This window comes from Amblyomma maculatum, chromosome 10 (assembly GCF_055883805.1).
Source record: "Amblyomma maculatum isolate TAMU_Amacu chromosome 10, ASM5588380v1, whole genome shotgun sequence".
NCBI lineage: Eukaryota > Metazoa > Arthropoda > Arachnida > Ixodida > Ixodidae > Amblyomma > Amblyomma maculatum.
In genome coordinates this window covers 147,298,784-147,317,287 of record NC_139353.1, presented here as the reverse complement: position 1 = coordinate 147,317,287, position 18,504 = coordinate 147,298,784, and the positions used below count along the sequence as shown (strand labels likewise).

Genomic DNA, 18,504 nt, shown 5'->3' with positions numbered 1-18,504 from the left:
AAGCTGTAGAAACCATGCGGCAAATATTCGCAAAGTGCCTGTGCTTTCCTTCGCAGAATGCCAAATATATAATACAATGATTTAAATAAGAAACCCAAAGGAGAGGATTCTGCTGGGGTGCAATAAATGAGTACGCTGACAATATAAACTTTAAAATTACTTAAGTCAGAAATTTCTGGGCTTGCACTGTTTGCACGTGGGTGAGTAGACTGGTCAGCGAAGTGTCTTCCCCGCCGCTTTGGTGTCGACGCAGGGGAAAGCAGTGTTTCACTGAGGGCTACCTGCCGTGCTCCTACAGCGACCAGTACCCAAAGCAGCTCATGGCAGACATCGTAGGTGAGGGTCAGTTTTGATGTTCGACGCGCGCCTCCTCTATAGGAAAAAAAGATAAAAGAGAAGCTCGCCGGGCTATACGCCGCCATCGTGAAAGCTGTCCTGAAAGGTTTCATTGCTCATGGTGCAATATAATCACTTTTGCATAAAGTGGTAGTAAAATGTCCGATTAGATAACCAGCTGCGAAATAAACGAGTTAGAGAGAAAGCAAGAGCCATCGAGCCTTCGAGGAGGCGGTCAAAAGCCTGAATCTCCTGGGTTCCTAAGAATTAGAATGAAATGAAAACCTTCCCAATAATGAATTTCGAATGCAATAAGCGCATTTCCCCCTGGTATACTGCACTCACAGCGTTTTGTAGTAGGAGGCTCCTTTCTTGCTTCTCTAACGGGTGGACGACGCGATGGGCGCGCCTCACCATAAGATTTCAACACTTGTCGATTGCGACTTCTAAGAGGGAAACCTAAAAAATGGTGAGCGATGACGCCATCAAATGTGAATTTACTGCTAAATTAATCTACAAATTGTTATGAAATGTATTCTCTATGCTCTGGCAGTACAGCGAGAGAAAGGCGGCTCGCGTTTTTTAACGAGGCAGCGTTAAAGACCCCGTTCACCAGAAAATTCAGCATTTGCTTCTTTGTTGGCGTAATGAGAGAAATTCCACGAGAATGGCGCTGGCAGGTGGCAGCTGGCAACTGGCATCGTCGGGCTCTGATTGTTAGTGGCTTTTGTAACTTAATGAGGAAACAACATGAAAAATCTGCGTGGAGCGGCCACCTTGGGTTTCTCACTTGAGATGGGATGGTGAAAAAGAAAACTCCTTTCAGCGCTCTTGAATACCGAGTCAAGCACTGTGAACAAACTACGCAGGCACATTCAAACGGCTTGGGGAAAACCTGCTTATACGTCATGAGACCACCTATATGCTATCGCATCATACCCTCAAAGCAGGAGCTTAAACGCCGCCCCCCCCCCCCCCCCCCCCCTCTAAAGGTGGTGCGACGTTTATTGCTTCGTTACACAATTTGTAGCGAATACACGAAAGAGGTTATCTCAGGTTTTCTTGTTTACTTGGGATTTAAAAGGTGCCGTGTGAACAAAATGTCGATGCGGTGCATACAGCTCTGGGGAAAAAACTGCAAGTTGAAACCTTGTATGACGTTCAATTATAAAAAAGAACTCTATTAACATGACTTCGCAGGCGCCGATCGAGACGAGATAGTCTTCATGAATGGCTGCATCGTCAACCTGCACTTGCTGATGGTGAGCGGCCTCCTGACAATAGCCGAAATAAGAGCCTGCTTAGGTCGCTCTAATCGCGGCGGCAAGAATGGCCAAACATGCGGCCTCCTGAACACAGGGCTTTTTCACTGAGCAATTAATGCAGCTATAAGGTGGAGCAGTTTATATGTAGCTCAAATAAAGAGAATAACACCTATAATATGATGAGGGTGTCCCTGTTGTGGACGTCGTGAGTAGTTAGATCAAGGAACATAAAATGTTTGCGTCACTGCGGCAAATTTGGCCTAGCAGCCCCATAAGTTGGCTTGCTCCGAGGTGTGCGTTTTATGAAGCATTCCATGCGATTGCTTCTTGCAGACATGTGCCAGAAATTCAACGAAATCTTTTATTCTTCGGTCGTAAAGTCAGCCTTCCTGTAGATCTGTAGCAGTTTTTGTAATCCTGGAACATTTTTTCAAGCACCTTTCTGTAATTCGTAGGTTTTACTCTTTTGAATTTGCCTTCTGAGACCGCACAAAACTTTGATGTTATTACAGAAATATCGGTTCTCACATGGACGTTATTGTCAGGTAGAGACGAGAAATTCTGTTATGACAAAAAACATTGTTGTACAATTTTCGATCCCATTTTGCCTTCCTTTTTTCGTTTGCCTATATCTCCGCCTGTCCGTCCACGCTGCGATGAGACCTCATCTGAGTCATGACAATTGCTCCCACCAATGCGTTTGTAACCACAGGAGAGTAATTGAGCAGAATGGAAAACAGGGGTGTGCACGCACAGAGGGAATCGATCGCAGTAGCTTCGCACGGTAAGACAGCCACTCTGCGCACAAGCTACGAAGTCGTTAATATTCTGTAAACATTCTCACATGCATCGGGACAGCATTACAATTCGGCTCGAACACTTAAATTGCTTACGTGTGTGAATGAGAAAGCGTTACAGTGCCACAAGTGAACAATTCTTGAGTGATGTTATATATATCAGTTATTCCTGCTAACACTATAATTCGGGTGGTGTGTCTCAGAATCCCAATTGATTGCTATTCGTAACGAGGGACCTGTAAGCAAGATTCCCCGAAACCTGTGGTAAAATGCAAGCAATTCGACACAAATATGTCGTCGGATCGAGTACCTGTCGTGAGCTATCCTCACCCTTCACTAATACATTATTCCATAAACAACTAAAACTCGCAAGAAGTCAATCGGAACGACGCCCGACAAATGGTAGCATCACAATGTTGATATTTATGTGGGAAAACCTGGTGCCAAATATCTGCCGGTCAGTGGTGCGTGTATATAGAGGAAAGAAATTCATCTCAAATGGCAATGGCATAGGCGAACATCAAAGATTAATGACGCGATTAAGCTTTGCAATTTTGTCACTTAACCACTAAAGAAAGGTGTTAGGCAAGGAGACACAATCTCCCCAGTACTATTCACAGCTTGTTTAGAGGAAGTATTCAGAGACTTGGAATGGGAGCAGTTAGGGATAAGGGTAGATGGAGAATACCTCAGTAATCTGCGATTTGCTGATGACATTGCCTTGCTAAGCAACTCGGGAGATGAACTGCAAATAATGATTGATGACCTAGACAGGAAAAGTAGAAAGGTAGGCTTGAAAATCAATATGCAGAAGACTAAGGTAATGTTCAACAGCCTTGGGAAGGAACAGCAGTTTACATTAGGAATATGTCTACTTAGGACAGGTAGTAACCGCAGATCCGGACCACGAAAAGGAAATAACAAGAAGAATACGATTGGGATGGAGCGCATTTGGCAAGCACTCGCAGATTATGACTAGCAGCTTACCGGTATCGCTCAAGAGGAAAGTATACAACAGTTGCATCTTGCCTCTACTCACCTATGGGGCTGAAACGTGGAGGCTAACCAAGAGAGTTCTACTTAAGTTGAGGACAACCCAGATTGCTATGGAACGAAAAATGTTAGGGTTAACATTAAGAGATAGAAAGCGTGCAGAGTGGGTCAGAGAAATAACTCAAGTTGCCGACATTCTAGTAGAAATTAAGAAGAAGAAATGGACATGGGCAGGACATGTAGTGCGAAGAGAGGATAACCGATGGTCGCTGAGGGTAACAAACTGGATTCCAAGGGAAGGAAAGCGTAGCAGGGGGCGGCAGAAAGTTAGGTGGGCGGATGAGATCAAGAAGTTTGCAGGGGTCAAGTGGATGCAGCTAGCACAGAACCGGGTTAATTGAAGAAATACGGGAGAGGCCTTCGCCCTGCAGTGGGTATAATCAGGCTGATGATGATGATGATGAACCACTAAATGACATCATCAAAATGTACTGCAAAACGTACCATTTCCCTAGTGAAAAGAACCCTATGAGTCACAAAAGCCTCATACAAATTCTCATACTAAACTGTACAAATCTCATATAATCTCATACAAATCTCATTCATCCTATGAGAAATATATGAGATTGTATGGTATTTGTAGGCGTTTAGTGTGAGAAATCTGTATGACGTTATTGTGACTCGTTGGCTTTTTTAATAGGGTTTCCTGGCACAATGACAATCAACGGAGGCTTCCCTAGTCATGGTACACATTACAACGCTGAACTGGTCGCAATCCATGGTGCGCAAAGCCAGAGCCAGCCCAGGCCTGCGGCTCCAAGCTCGGCCCCGGCCCCAGCCCTCTAATTCATTGCTCCTAAGCCCAGTCTAGCCCGTCAAACTCACATTGATGCCAGACCAGCGCCTGAAAACTTGCAGGTAGTGAGCAATTACCTCATGAGTTATTGTGAATACCGCCACCGCCACCTCCGCGATCCTTGACCAATTGACGACAGCATGCCCGCGGTTATATGTACACTTAGTTACAATCGGGCCTGTGTTAGAAATCGAGGGTCTGAGACAAACATTGCAATCGAACTCCTTTGAACATATCAAAGAACACTTGCCAAACCTGGTGTGTTGGTCTGTACAAATAGGCTCCCCCTTGCCTTTTCTCTCACTCTGCACCATGCCGAAGCAGCTCCGTGCCCAGCTCTAAATTGAACGAGTAAAACTGCGCGAAAAAGACGGGACGCAAGAAACACACAGGCACCAACAGGGCGCCTTGTTGTTTGTGCCTGTGTGTTTCTTACGTCCCGTCTTTTTCGCGCAGTTTTACTCGTTCAATTAATATGAACCAACTAGTCCTTCAGAGTCTATTACTCCAGCTCTAAACCTTGAAGGCGGCCGGCTTGTGGAAACAATTCTTTAACCAGGCACCAGACACAACTTGATTAGATCGCTTAAACACAGCCCCTGAAAGGCAACAAAATAAACAGCAGGGTCCCCTTCCGCTCCCGGAATATAAATCTAGCTCTTTCCTGAACCTGAAGTCCTAAGTGGGAAGAGGCGACGAGAGATTGCTTCTAAGAGTAGCACAAATATATGGCTTCATGAAGCACGCGTCTACTGTAAAGTTATAAGGCCATTGGGAAGCCATTGAGAGGCCATTGAGAGCAGTTTTACATGACGTCTATGGACTATACGTGGTCTACACGCTTAATGAAGTTGTATCCTTCACAACGGTCGAAATTATTGATATTGAAGTGGCTTTACTGAAGCTAGGGTCTTGTCAGGCTCACTCTGCTGTCATCCTAAAAGATTCAAAATCTGCTATTCAAAAGTTAGAGTGAGGGTTCCCTACTGATGCCCTGTCTATAAGCTCTCTACGCTTGGTGCAGAATCTGCATTGCCGAGGCTTTACTTTACATTTTCGATGGGCGACCTCAAACATAGGTGTCAGAAGCAACGAGGCAGACAGACTCGCCCATAAAGCACTGTCAGGTACTTCCTAAAAAAAAAGTCCCTCAAGATAAAAAACAGGACTTCATAAAACGGTACTAAACCATTTTAGTACCCTGTGGAGAGCGCCCCACAAGCCATGTGTGACCTAGGGTCTCAGAAGACATCAGGCCAGTCGAAGACATCGAATTCGCGCGGGCTCTGCGCGTACTTTTGCCTGGATGCATAAGACAGGCATGGCATCGTCTCTGCTATGTTCTATATGTGGTGTGTGCGTGGATGTTTAACATTATATTATGTGCTGTCAGAGTTCAACACGGAAAGATCTGTGATGCTCGCTTACCTTAAGAAGACAGGAGCCCTTCACAGTGCACTTCAGGACATTGTCTACCCGAGTGGAAGCCAGACATACAGAAGGAAGGCTTCACTCTTTTTATTTACAATTTCTGTAGGACACTGATATTGACTCTCGATGGTGCTAGCCGGAATGAACTACGATCTACTGTGAGTGGACGTGTGCATAGATGGGGACTGCTGGAGTGGAATATGTACTATGCGTGACTTTGCGCATAGTGTGGCAGATTTTACAGATATTAGAACTTTTTTTAACACACAAGTGACGCTACGGGGGGAAAATGGCCGGCAGAATAAGAAAGGCTAATCCCATCTGTAGCATACAACTCAACTAACGCTGTCCACGCAGAGCAGCCGTCTCGCACTTACAGTGCGGCCACAATGAAAAAAAAAAAAAGAGTGCAACATGCCATTTTTTAGAACGGCAGTACTTCGCAGTGATGTTGAATGCCCATCGCAAAAGCACGCCAGCATTTGGCGCGTATGTCCGGCGGTTTCCGGCATAGAATCATCGCTTTAACATTGCCATGAATATGTATGAACCATAGCAGGAGCAGGAAGGTGTAAAACGCTCATGCTCGTGAGTGCTGGTAGAGAGCGGAAGCTGCCTTGCATACAGCGGAAGTGAATATCCCTTTGGCACTTACTAAACACGACGTGTAATGAGGGCCGCAAGATAACGTAAACGCCATCAGCGGCAAACGAGTGTACGTGGCCTTTGCAGCAGACCTCTAGGTGGCAAATCCCATTCAACCACATTTATAAACTGTTAATTGCATCCAATAAACCTGGTGGCAATAGTAACTATCACTCAGGAAACTATTTGGCCTTATTGTGCCTCTTGTGCCTCTGTTTTATGTGGCCCCATCCGTGAAGCAATCACTTTGACGTCTGGCACGAAAAGCGTTGCTGCAGTCAGGAGCAGCTGAATTAGTTTCGTGTGTGAAGGCTAAAATAGTTATACAAATTTCATAGTTTCCGGAGCCGCACTTTGACGCGCCAATAGCCATATGCGACCCGAGTGACGCAATCTCGCCACCGCTGCTCTAGAGCGATACTACCTATTTGACAGCAGCACAGATAAGCTAACTTGAGGTTCGAGAATTAGAAAAATATGAACACACTATTCATTTTTAGTTATAATTCTTCACGCGAGCATTTTTTTGTCCTTCAAGTTCTATGTAAGCAAATTTAATATTTGTTGGCATTTTAACTGACGCACAGTATCTATACGAAAGCTGGCGAAAAGTACAGTAAAATTTGTTATTTTACTTCTGTTAGCGTGATAATCACTTCGCGTTTCACTCGGCATTGTATGGAGGTTAGCTCCACTTATAGTTTAACTTAAAATCTTAATATCTGTGTGTAGTCCATGCTTTCGAAATATTTTGGCACTAAACATAAAGCAAAAGAGAATGTCCCTCCAAGAAGACATACATGGCTACATTGAGAAACCAGGTAGAACGAAAGAAGAAGATGGTTTGCAATGAATGAGGAAGAGCTGAATGGGGTTATTGAGAAAGGTTACTTTTAGCGATCGCTGTGCATAACTAGTTTTGTTTCTGCAGTCACTTAATTTGACTGATGCGTAAGTTTGCTCATCATTTAAAGAGAGAGAAAAATGACAAATAACAGTTACAGGGGCTTGGACCTCAATGTCTTTCGGGAGACAATTAGCGAGCTTCTAAACACTTCCATTGCTCATTTCAGTTGACGTACTACCGGCCGCAAGGAACACGCTGCAAGATGGTAGTGGAGGCGGACGCCTTCTCCGGAGACCTAGTGAGTATATATACTGAAAAACGCTTGCATTGCACACGCCTACAGGGGTGGACGTATGTAAACGGAGCGCGCTTTTCCGTTCAAATTAAAATCACGCCTTCTGCACCGGAGATAGGAAAGCAGTGTTTGTCGAACTACAAGGGTACTGGCGTTTACTACCGATTAGAATATACTATTACAACCAATTTCAATATGCAAAGCGTGAAACATTTACAGAGAAATAGCGTGCTCCGTTCACTTTTGTCCGCACCGGTGCATCACAACCCTTATTTATAGACTGGTAACCAAAAAAAAGTTCCCTATTTAAAGGCTGAAGGCCACCAAATGCCCAGCTTGATTTCTTAACTGTTCCTTCACAAAAATTATGTGCAGACGCATTCGTAAGCAAACAGCTCTCCAAAAAGCATCGGTGAATTCTGTAACCTACGCAAGGATTTCACGAGATAGCAATAAAGCCTGTAGTCCAGAATATTCGGCGTTGTTCGTCTTGTGGGTGAAAAGGCGTTCTTCTGGCAGGCAGTAGTTGACAAATGAGTTGGCAGGGTACTGATTAGTTGGAGGGCTTGCGTGACGTCGAGACCTTATGACATTGAGCTGGCATGCTACCTCTTGTAGCTTGTTTGATATGGGAAGAGAGGCGAATCAACCCACAGACACTCTTGGATTCCAAGTAAGGCACGCTACCCACGAAGGCCATGCAGGCGAGTTCCTGTCGCCTCATTAGAAAGGGGCTTTATATTTACTTCGAATCCTCTTGCACAAACTACGGTACCTTACCAATGTATGCTGATGAGTGCATGTGAGATAACTAGAGCACAAATGAACAGCTTTTTTATGTAAGCGATTGTCAAGGTGTTTGTACGTGGAAAGCATGCGCAAAGGTAGCGGCAGTCGGAATTTCTGAGTCATTACGCTCTCAAGGCATATCTTTTGAGCAGGAAGTAAACTGTACCAGTATTTTGGTTTTACTTTTCTCTTTCGCTCAAAGCTTTCTTTTAGTTTGCAGCTGAGTCCCAAGTCAGCCATCATGGTCTTGATCTGGACAGTAATCTCATCCGACTGCGGCCCCGAAAGGTACGGCATCACCATTTTTTGGCGGCATCTCATTTAAGCGCATCGTGAACTCAATACAGACATATCTCTGTAAATTTCGGATCATGGAGGTGACCGCGACTTTGCGACCCGACGGTTATTGGAGAACTACTCCCCTGACGATGCTCCGATGGCCTTCGCGAGCTAATATGGCAGCGTAATGCCTTTAACCAATACACTAGCATGTCGGCATGTAGCTATTGATGCAATGTCCACTTCTGAATGTCACTCAGGTGCGGGCACTTACAGCGTGCGTCTGAACAATATACCTAGACTCTCCGGGGAGACCAACATAACACAACTTTTTTTCTTTTTGCCACAAATTTCATCATGATATTCGCAAGCATTTTCTGTTAAAATATACTGGCTAGTTTGCACCCCTTCTTAGTGTCATTAAATTCGAAGGGTCAGCAGCGTTCTCCCTTGGCTTTATGGTGTACATTGTAGAAGATTGAGCTTACAGACCAAACAGTGGTTGCAAAATCAAAGCAATAACGCTCGTACTTGTCAAATGAGCTTTGTTCATGCCAAATGTGCTCAGTATTTCATTATAGCGAGTGATGCCTTTACTAGAAGTTCAGGTGAACAGAACTTGGACAGAATTTTTATATTCCAGTTAGGGGTCGTCATGGTTTCGAAAAGGGCACTGAGGAGCACTGTGTTGAATTAAAAATGGATTACCCCGCCCTTATTAGATGGGCTTGCATCTGGCCTGCACATATAAGGCATCCCTAATGAAAAATCCTGTATCAATTTCATACCGGATTTGACATACCTGTTTATGGTACAGGCTGAACCGTCATGAAACCGAGCGGAGCTCCTCCCGGTATCTTCTGTATGATCGGGGACCCTCGTTTATGGAGAAAAGGTCGGCTTTGGACTGGAAAGAACACACAGAGCTCTCAATTGCAAGGCTGCATGGGAAAAGTAAAAAAGAATGAAAAAAGAAAACATCTTGAGCACAGGCTGAGATACGAACTGCGCCCTTCAAGTACCTCAGCACGCCCTTCTGACTTTTGCTCCATGATCGCATATAGTTACTATAGTTATATTTCTCCTTATCTGGTCAACATTGCTGTTTCGCAATTTGTATATTTTTCTCGGATGTCGAAATTGTGGTAATATTTCACCGACCGCCTTTAAACACTCAATCTTCCTCCTGGCTATCACGAGGTGTCACCAGTGTCCCGTATCTTAATAATTCATCGCTTTCTTGGAGGCAAATGTCATAATATCCGAATTGCTAGAGCTAATTGTTCTGTCACCGTTCTCAACGCATGTAATTTTTGCTCTATACAGAGATATCCGGCACAGCATGTTCATCATGTTGCTTGTTTTAGCTTCACATGTTACCAGCGGAGAAGACACGGCAATTATTAAACGTCTAATTTATTTGGTTATATTATTTATTCGATACATACTGCTAGCCTCCTTGCGCAGGGTGTTACAAGCTTGGGGCATGAAATGGAAATAGAAAATGACAGGAATACTTACAATCCACACTTGGCTAACTTTTATATATTTCTAGACGGCAGTGTGGAACAAGAAATGGAAAGAGAAGGATATGATACAATACAATCAAACCGAAGACAGCTGCGTTTCAATATTTGTACAGATGCCAGACAATACATATAAGGGTACTAAAAGAACAGTTGTCAGCTGCGAACTGAAACTATCTATTGATGAGCAATTAACCACTTCATCGGCTAAATCATTCAATTCGCGGACTGCCAGGGGAAAGAAAGAGAACATGAATATATCGATGTTTGCTCGAGACTCGACTTAATGCAAAAGAATGTCGCGTTCTTTGCTTTCTATTAGGAGAGAGTGAAATGTATCTATTGCGGTCAAATATAAGGGCTTGAGTTAGAAGAAGATAATAAACTTTAGTCGTGCATTCTTTGCTCGGTTACTAATAGTGCTAAGACCGGTAGTCTAAGAAGTTCGGAGGGTGGGATCAAATCTGCGACACCTGTTGTAGACAAACCTTGTAGCCTCGCGTTGGATGTTTTCAAGTTTGGTAAATTAACTCTTTGTGTGTGAGAACCAGCATATCATTTTGTACTCTATGATTGATCGAACGAAGGAATAGGCGAACTGGAAGGAACGTCTTGCGAGCAAAGAGCAGAAAATGCTTTGGACGTCTAAGATGAAACAGGTTTGTCCCATTTTAACCCGGATGATTTTATTATACCTTAATGCTTATATTCACTGACGTTGACTGTATGGGCTGCAATGTTTTGAGAAATATCAGCGGTTTCTTTTTCCTTGATACAGTCATAACCAGCTTTTTTTCTAAATTAAATGACATCTGTCATTCACTCCAGTTTGATATCATTTTCAGCGCATTTTAATTATTATTGACTATTGACTTATTAACTATTAATTTGTTTGTATATTATGGAACCATCCAGAAACATATGAAAAGTAGCGTCAATGTCGTTAGTTATGTCACTTATAAAGATTAAGGAAAGAATCGGTGCTAACCTGTGCCTTACGGGACACCAAAAGGAACTTCCGCGTATTCTGAGGAGCATCCATCAAACTAGGTAAATTGTTTGCGGTCAGAAAATAATCTTGGTAGTTGAGCGAAAATTTCAAATTTGTAGATTAACTTTGGATAGGACATGGTAAAATTCTAATCCAGGAAAGCAGAAAAACAAATGTATTTTACGTAACATGCTCAGAAGACCTAAGCAGAGTTGTCTAATCTGATGGCATACAAAGCCGGACTTGCTTTTGACGACTTATCTATTCTGAATTGTAACGTACGAAGCATCCGCGAGAATTCTGATGTTCTTGTAACTTTCCTGTCACAGTTTTCTTTCCGATATGACGTCATCGCTGTCTCAAAAACGTGGTTGAAAGAACGGGAATCAGTTTTCACATCGGGATACGAAATACTATCGCTGCCTGAGAGCAGTTTTACACGTGGTGGGGGCGTTGCCTTTTTTCTCAAAGTTGGACTTGGCTACTACGGCTCCAAGGTAAAAAAGATACAGTAGTGATGGAACTGAAGCCCTTTTCTTTAGGCTTCAGTGGGACTCATTATTGGTGTGAGGTACCGACCTCCAAGCTCTACTTTGCAGAAATTCATTTCTGAAATGGAAGCAATTCTGATGCCGTCTGCGACTACGAATAATCCCATTGTAATTTTCGGCGATTTCAAAATTGATCTGTTATCAGGCGAGTGCAGTGACTATGTCTTTCTGCTCCAATCATTCAATCTAAAAAATGTTATTAACTCTCCGACTTGGATAACGAGTCAATCCGCAACTCTCATAGACCATATGCTGTGTAACTTTGACATGAATTTGCGAGCTGGTGTATGCGATGCTGTTATTGCCGATCATTCTCCCACATTTATGTTGCTGCCTAGAGCCTGCATGTTACCGCCTAGTCGCACTCGCCCATAGAAATCTTCCCGTATTGATTATGTGAGAGTTAGAAACATAGTTGAGTGTATTAACTTTGAAAACATGGTTGATGACAACGTAAATATTGAATTAAAAAATTTTGTTGGTTATATTAGCAGTGCAATCACCCACTCTACGTGTGTATATCTCGAGCGTAACTGCCAGCCAGGGTGGCGCAGTGGTGACGGTGGTGGTGGAAACATTTATTGGTTAATTGGAGTTTGGGAGCCACAGAGGGGCCCCGCTACATGGTCGGCGTCCCTAGTCCGGGGCACCGCATGACGAGGCCCCGTCTCGCGTCCGTTTCATCAGAGCCCGTTGAGACTCCAGTGTGGAGCAGTTGAGGAGGGCAGTCTTCCATGCCTCCCTGGAAGGGGTAGGGGAAGGGGGGAGGTGAGGATTTCAAGTACATGCCCACACCATGTGGAAGACATCACAAGTCCCTCCACATTGCGGGCATCACCCATCCGTGTTGGGATCATAATGCTTTAAGATTACAGGACAGAGTAGAGTGCCTGTTTGCAGGCGCCTTAAAGTTCGTTCCTCCGCCTTACTCATCCCCTTTGCATGAGCCGGGAAAAGGCGGTGGTTGTCGCTATATGATTTCTTTGAACTGCAGAAGCCGTTGGTGTGTCTCCGAGTCAGAAGAGCTTTTTGATGAGGAGCCCGGTTAGTAAGCGCTCGGGCAGCCGCGTTAGCGGTTTCGTTACCTCGTAAGCCCTGGTGGCCAGGAGCCCAAATTATTTTCTTTGACGTTGGAGCTGTGGCGGTCCGCCTTAGAATTTTACTCGCTAAGGGGGAGATCTCCCCTTCTAAGTAATGAACACACGCTTTTCGGGAGTCCGTTATGATCATCCTTGAAATCGGGTCCGCGGCAGCAAGCGCTATCGCTACTTCCTCGGCTCGCGCTGAATTTTGTGCTCGCAAGGAGAGTACATCAGCGTGCATTTCCCGATGACCAACAGCGGCCGTGTAAAATCCCGTAGGCGACGGCCCTGTCATGTCCACATAATATACACCGGGTCGAGAGCCATACCGCCCCTCAAGCGCCCGAGCCCGCGCTTGTCGTCTGCTTTCGTGCGTGTCGGTGTCCATGTTACGGGGTAGCGGAGATACCCAGAGGATATCGCGCCACAGATCTGGCATACGCCTCGACCCCTCTGGAGTGCAATAATGTTGGATACGTAAGCGGCTAAGCAGGCGGCGCCCGGGTGCCGTCTGCATGAGCCGCGTATACGGGTTCATGAGATGGGCGTCCCGCAGCTCCTGGTAGGAGTTGAGCACCCCCAACGCCTTGAGTTTTGCATTAGAGTTAGCCACCGGGAGATCCAGGGCTCGTTTAGTTGCCTTGCGGATGATGGCGTCTGTTCGCTCATCGTGTTGCTTAGTAGTGCGAAGGTATGGCACGGCGTAGAGGATCCGGCTAGTCACGAAAGCATGGACAAGCCGAAGCGCGTCCCTGCCCCGCAGACCGCCCCGCTTGTTGGAGACGCGGTGAATCATGCGCCCTACCTGTTCGCCTACCTTCTTGAGTTTTGCAATAGTGGAGTCCCTTCTGAGTCTGTGGTGAATGAACAGGCCCAGAATCCGGAGCTCCTCCACCTCTCTGATAGGACCTCCCGACAAAGAGATGTGTATTGCTGTGTTATCTTTTGGGTTCGTTCTAACATGCAGAAGCTCTGATTTGGCTGGAGCATATTGGAGCCCACAGTCGATAGCATACGCATCGACTATGGAAGCGGCCCACTGAAGACGCTCCTCCATTTCCCCAAGGCTCCCGTCGGTGGTCCGGATATTAATGTCATCTGCATATAATGCATGTTGAATTCCTTCCACCCGTGCCAGTTGGCTTGGGGAGGCGCATCATAGTTATGTTCAGCAGAAGTGGTGATAGTACCGCTCCCTGAGGGGTTCCCCGTGTTCCCATGACGTAAGGGCCATACTCCTTGTCCTCAATCTGAAGAAAGGCCTGGCGTTTAGAGAGGAAATCTCTTACATACGCGTAGGCCCTAGCTCCACAATTGGTTGAGCTCAAGTTGTCCAAGATGCTACTGTGTTTAACATTGTCAAAAGCCCCCTTCAGATCAAGGCCGAGGATGGCTTTATCATTGCGTTGCATAGCTGTGGGCTGTATTACGTCTCTGTGTAGCTGGAGGAGGATGGCCTGCGCGGACATATACGGGCGAAACCCAAACATGGTTGCTGCAAAGAAGCCATTGGCCTCTATGTATGGAGAGAGGCGATCTCGTGCCAGCGTCTCCATTAGTTTGCCCACACACGATGTCAGTGATATAGGCCTCAGGTTGTCCGTATTCACGGCAATACCTGCTTTGGGGATGAACGTCACAAGTGACGTTTTCCATTCGGGAGGGAGTGGACGCCATTCCTAGATTTGGTTCATGAATTCTAACAAATGGAGGTACGCTGAGTCTGGGAGGTTCGCTAACATGTTCACTGTTATGGGATCCCGTCCCGGAGCCGTACCTAGGCGCATTTCAGCTAAGGCCGTCTTAAGGTCGTGCAACTCAAAAGGAGAATCGAGTGTTTGATTAGGCTTGCCAGAGTACGTCTGCTCGGGCCCAGTCGGGTCCCCCGTACGACAGAGATATCTGTCGCACAGGGTGTCCGCAAGCTGCGCCGTCATACCTTGGTACTCGTGCAGAGCCCGCCGAAGCCGTTTTTGCGTCTCCCCTCTCGTTTGAAAGGGGTCATGAGATTTTGAAGGAGACGCCATGTCCTCTTCGAGCTCATCTGATTAGCTGCAACGTCGCAGCGTGCTATCCAATTTGAATCTGAGCGCTGGGCAGCATACAACGCAGCCTGCTCTGTGAGTTGAGCTATGCGGGAGCGTAGTTTGCGATTAGTATTCTGCTTTTTCCACCGTTTAGTTAAGCTCCGGCGCGCCTCCCACCAGTGCAGGAGGTGTGTGTCCACTGCGGGGATCTCTTCGGTAGTTTGTAGTGTAGTGACGTGTTGCTTCCGAATGTCGTCTATGTGTTTAGCCTACTCCGCGTAGCCGTCGGAAAAGTGTACCGGAGGGATTATTTGCTTTCGAAATTTGTGACAATCGGTCAGCTTGGCTTGACCCCATTTTTTTCGCGCTGCCTTTGCTAGGAGTGTAACACAGAGAAGGCAATCATCGCTGCCTAGAGAATCGCCCAAGTTCTCCCAAGCAGAGCCTGTAGTATTTTTAACAAGAGAGAGGTCAGGACACGTGTCACGGGTTACCGAGTTCCCCACTCGGGTGGGGTATGCCGGGTTGTGAGCAACGTGAGGCGAAGAGTGGAGATGAGCTCCACCAGCTTACGTCCTCTAGCTTTTTCGAAGTGATAGCCCCAGTGAAGGCTTGGAGCATTGAAGTCTCCAACGATCACTAGGAGTTCTTTGTCGGTAAGCTTGATCGCGCGAATGAAAATTTCACTGAAAGTTGCGCGCGGCTCACCCGGGGGGTAGTATATATCGAGGATATGTATTGACGGGTCGTGGCGTCTGAGAGGCAGCACCCGGACCATTGTGTATTCATGCTCGGTGCTCAAGTCTAAGTCGACCTGAACTGCGGTATAAGCCTTGTTCACGAGGATGCACGTCGACTGGCCCCCCTGGAAAGTGCTGTAGCCTGAGATTTTAGCGTCCACGCCGGGCTCCTGCAGGGCAACCAGTGCCGGCATGTCACCCAGGGACTGCAAGTAGAGCTGGAAGTGTGACCGCTTCTTCCATGCCCTGAAGCCCCTGCAGTTCCATTGGATGATCTCCAATATTTCAAATTTTTTTGCTTTCCTGTTAGGTCGGCTAGCCATGTTGTTGTATTTATTTTAAGGGACAGGGGCCTGGCTCAGGGCGGTAGGCGGCTCAGCCCCAGTCGGGGACTGCGCCGACCCACAGGGAGCCGGTCCTGAATAGTTTTCCTCCGCTGACTGACGGGAAGCTATCTTGCGCTCGAGCGGAGAGACGCAGCAAGTGTTCTTAAATTGGGTGCTGACCCAGGGCTGCACGGCCTTAAGGACCGAGTAAGTGACATGGGCCACACTTTCGGGGAGTGCTTGCGTTAGGGCCGCCTTGAACATGTCCTCGAAGGACTCGCGGACTGCCGACATGATTTGATTCGGGAGGGCTGCCACTCCCACCTCTAGTTGCTCAGTCTGGCATTGCAGGGCCTCGAGGCCCTCGGGGCCGGCAGTGGGAACTGATACAATTACCGGGTCCGCAGACTGCCGCGGGAAGCTAGTTAGTCAAGATTTTACTGATGATCTGTCATCCTCGTCTTCTGGCTCGGTTTCAATGGGCTCGGATGGCCCTACCTGCTTGGCCTCTAGTTCTTGAATTTTGCGCGCTAGAATTTGGTTCTGGCGCCTTAGTTCCTCTACCTGCTGCTGTAGGGCGGTTTCAATAGGGGAGCGAAGATGAGGGGGAGCCGAGACTGCCCCGCTCCAACTGCTCACCTGTGGTTGAGCGGCTGCCAAGGGCGGGAAGTCCTCGGGCTTGAGGACCGGGAGCCTCGCCATGGTCCCGGACTTTGGAGTTTTAGGTGGTTCAGTCCGAGATTTCTTGGATTTCTGCTTCTCAGATGGCGCTTTCTTATGGCCAGCCATGGAAGCAGAAAGCTGCTTAGGCTTGGATCCGGGCTGGCCGCCTGGTTTGATGCCCTTTCGGAACCGCCCGGCACAGCCGGGGGCTCCAGTTGGGTGGTCTCCTCCGCAGAGGAGGTAGCTCGGAGTACACTGGTGTTCTGCTGGGCCATCAGGTGTGCAGCAGGAACTTGTATTCCGCAGCGTCCACAGCGCCCTAGCTGCGGTCGCGGGCAGGTGTCGGCCCGATGACCCACTGTGCCACAGCGGTGGCACACAGGTACAGTTTTCTTGTAGAGACGAACAGGAAGCCGCTCGTAGCTGTAGAGCACCGTCCGTGGTACCTTGGTAACAGCGAATGTTATCACAGCGACCGGCGATCCCCTTAGTTTGCGCACAGATAACACATTTTGTTCGGAACTGCGTTTCCTTTTGATAGTGTCGTTTGTTTCGTCTGGGGAGACGTTCATGACGCTCTGACAGAACTCACCGGAGAGTTTGCGATGTCCCCGGAATGGTAGCTGACGTCCCACGACCGGCAGCATAATATCCCGGAGTAGTTTCTCCGCTGCGACCACTGATTTCAGTGTGTTCCCAGGCGGGCCACACCGCAAGTCCCGCATTTGCATCATCCCCGAGGATGCTCTGTATTGCAGCGCCGGCCTGTCCAGGACGGAAAGTTGCCTTGAGGTCGAGAGTCTCTCGTGGTTTTAGCACGACGATCATGTCGTCCTTTTCGATGCGTGGGGTGCTCTGCGGCCACTGCCGGAGTTGCTTGGCGCGCTTCGAGGTTGTGTGCAGTGCATTCCCGCCCTGCGCATGCTCGGAGTGAGCCGCCGCTTGCTGCTCGGTCGCACCAATACCGGCATTCCTCGTTGTCGCCGCCGTGTTCTTCTGTCCGCGCCAGACGCGGGCCATATCTTGAAGGTATTCTCCTCAGTAGGTGGAGGTGCCACGGTTTGAGCCGTATCCTCGGTTTGGACCGTATCCATGTTTACGATCCGTAGGGTCTACGGGTCGTATCCGGTCACTTGATTTGGAGCAGCCATGGCCGAGGGATCCTCGACCGGGGCCGACACGGGCCTCGTCATGTTAGACTTGGCACCGCGGTGGCGAGGCGAAGGCTTCAAAACTGGTGAGGCTCCCCTGCAGACGTGTGGCGTCTCGGGAGGCCCGTTTAGGGGGCGGCGCGGCTGATGGGAAACAGCGATGCCTTGGAACGGTCGTGGAGCACGTCCGATTCGTGCGCCGGCTGAGAGGAGACCGTGGTGACGGCACTCGACTGTTGTTCCCAGGGACGCGGGATCGAATCCCGGCCTCGGCTGCCGCTTTTCGATGGAGGCGAAAAGCAAGGTGCCCGTGTGCTCTGCGATGTCAGTGCACGTTAAAGAACCCCAGGTGGTCGAAATTTCCGGAGTCCTCCACTACGGCGTCTCTCATAGCCTGAGTCGCTTTAGGACGTTAAACCCTACAAACCAAACAACCAACTTAAGCATAACTTTGACGACCCCATATGCCCAATGATAACTCGGGACATACTTGCTGTTCTGAAGAGTACGGATGCATATTATGAGAGATGCAAGAAAAATTAAACAAATGAGCATAACCGCTAGCCATTTAAGTATCACAGGAATAAGTCAGTAGCAATGATTAGAAAATCAAGAAAACTGTATTATAAAAAACTAGCTACGGAAAACAAGCAGCACACAAAACAACTATGAAAAATAGTCACGAATGTGATTCGGGCTGAACGACAAAATGTCGCCCCCGCCAATATCTCCCCACGTGTTGCTAATGATTTTAACGATTACTTCATCAACGTTGGTTCTAGTCTTACTCGTCAGTTTACATTGCAAGCGCCTGCTTCATTTGTACCTTTCACTGTGCGTAATAATTTCTATATTCAGGACATTTCTACTGACAATATAAGGTTTGTTGTCAGTAAAGTGGCAGTATATAAAGC

At 47.3% G+C, this 18,504-nt stretch overlaps 1 protein-coding gene and 2 pseudogenes across 1 annotated transcript in view; 1 reads left to right on the top strand and 2 right to left on the bottom strand.

Moving 5' to 3' along the window:
- LOC146177680 (kynureninase-like) overlaps positions 1 to 18,504 on the top strand; it is a 92,249-nt gene that overhangs the window by 15,056 nt on the left and 58,689 nt on the right. Inside the window, exons 3-6 of the mRNA XM_084581173.1 lie at positions 254 to 336; positions 1,537 to 1,598; positions 7,397 to 7,468; positions 8,468 to 8,542. Coding sequence (XP_084437299.1) covers positions 254 to 336; positions 1,537 to 1,598; positions 7,397 to 7,468; positions 8,468 to 8,542 — 292 coding nt within the window. The remainder of the gene's footprint in view (positions 1 to 253; positions 337 to 1,536; positions 1,599 to 7,396; positions 7,469 to 8,467; positions 8,543 to 18,504) is intronic.
- On the bottom strand, positions 12,238 to 14,239 carry LOC146177682 (uncharacterized; annotated as a pseudogene).
- LOC146177681 (uncharacterized) lies at positions 15,789 to 17,590 on the bottom strand (annotated as a pseudogene).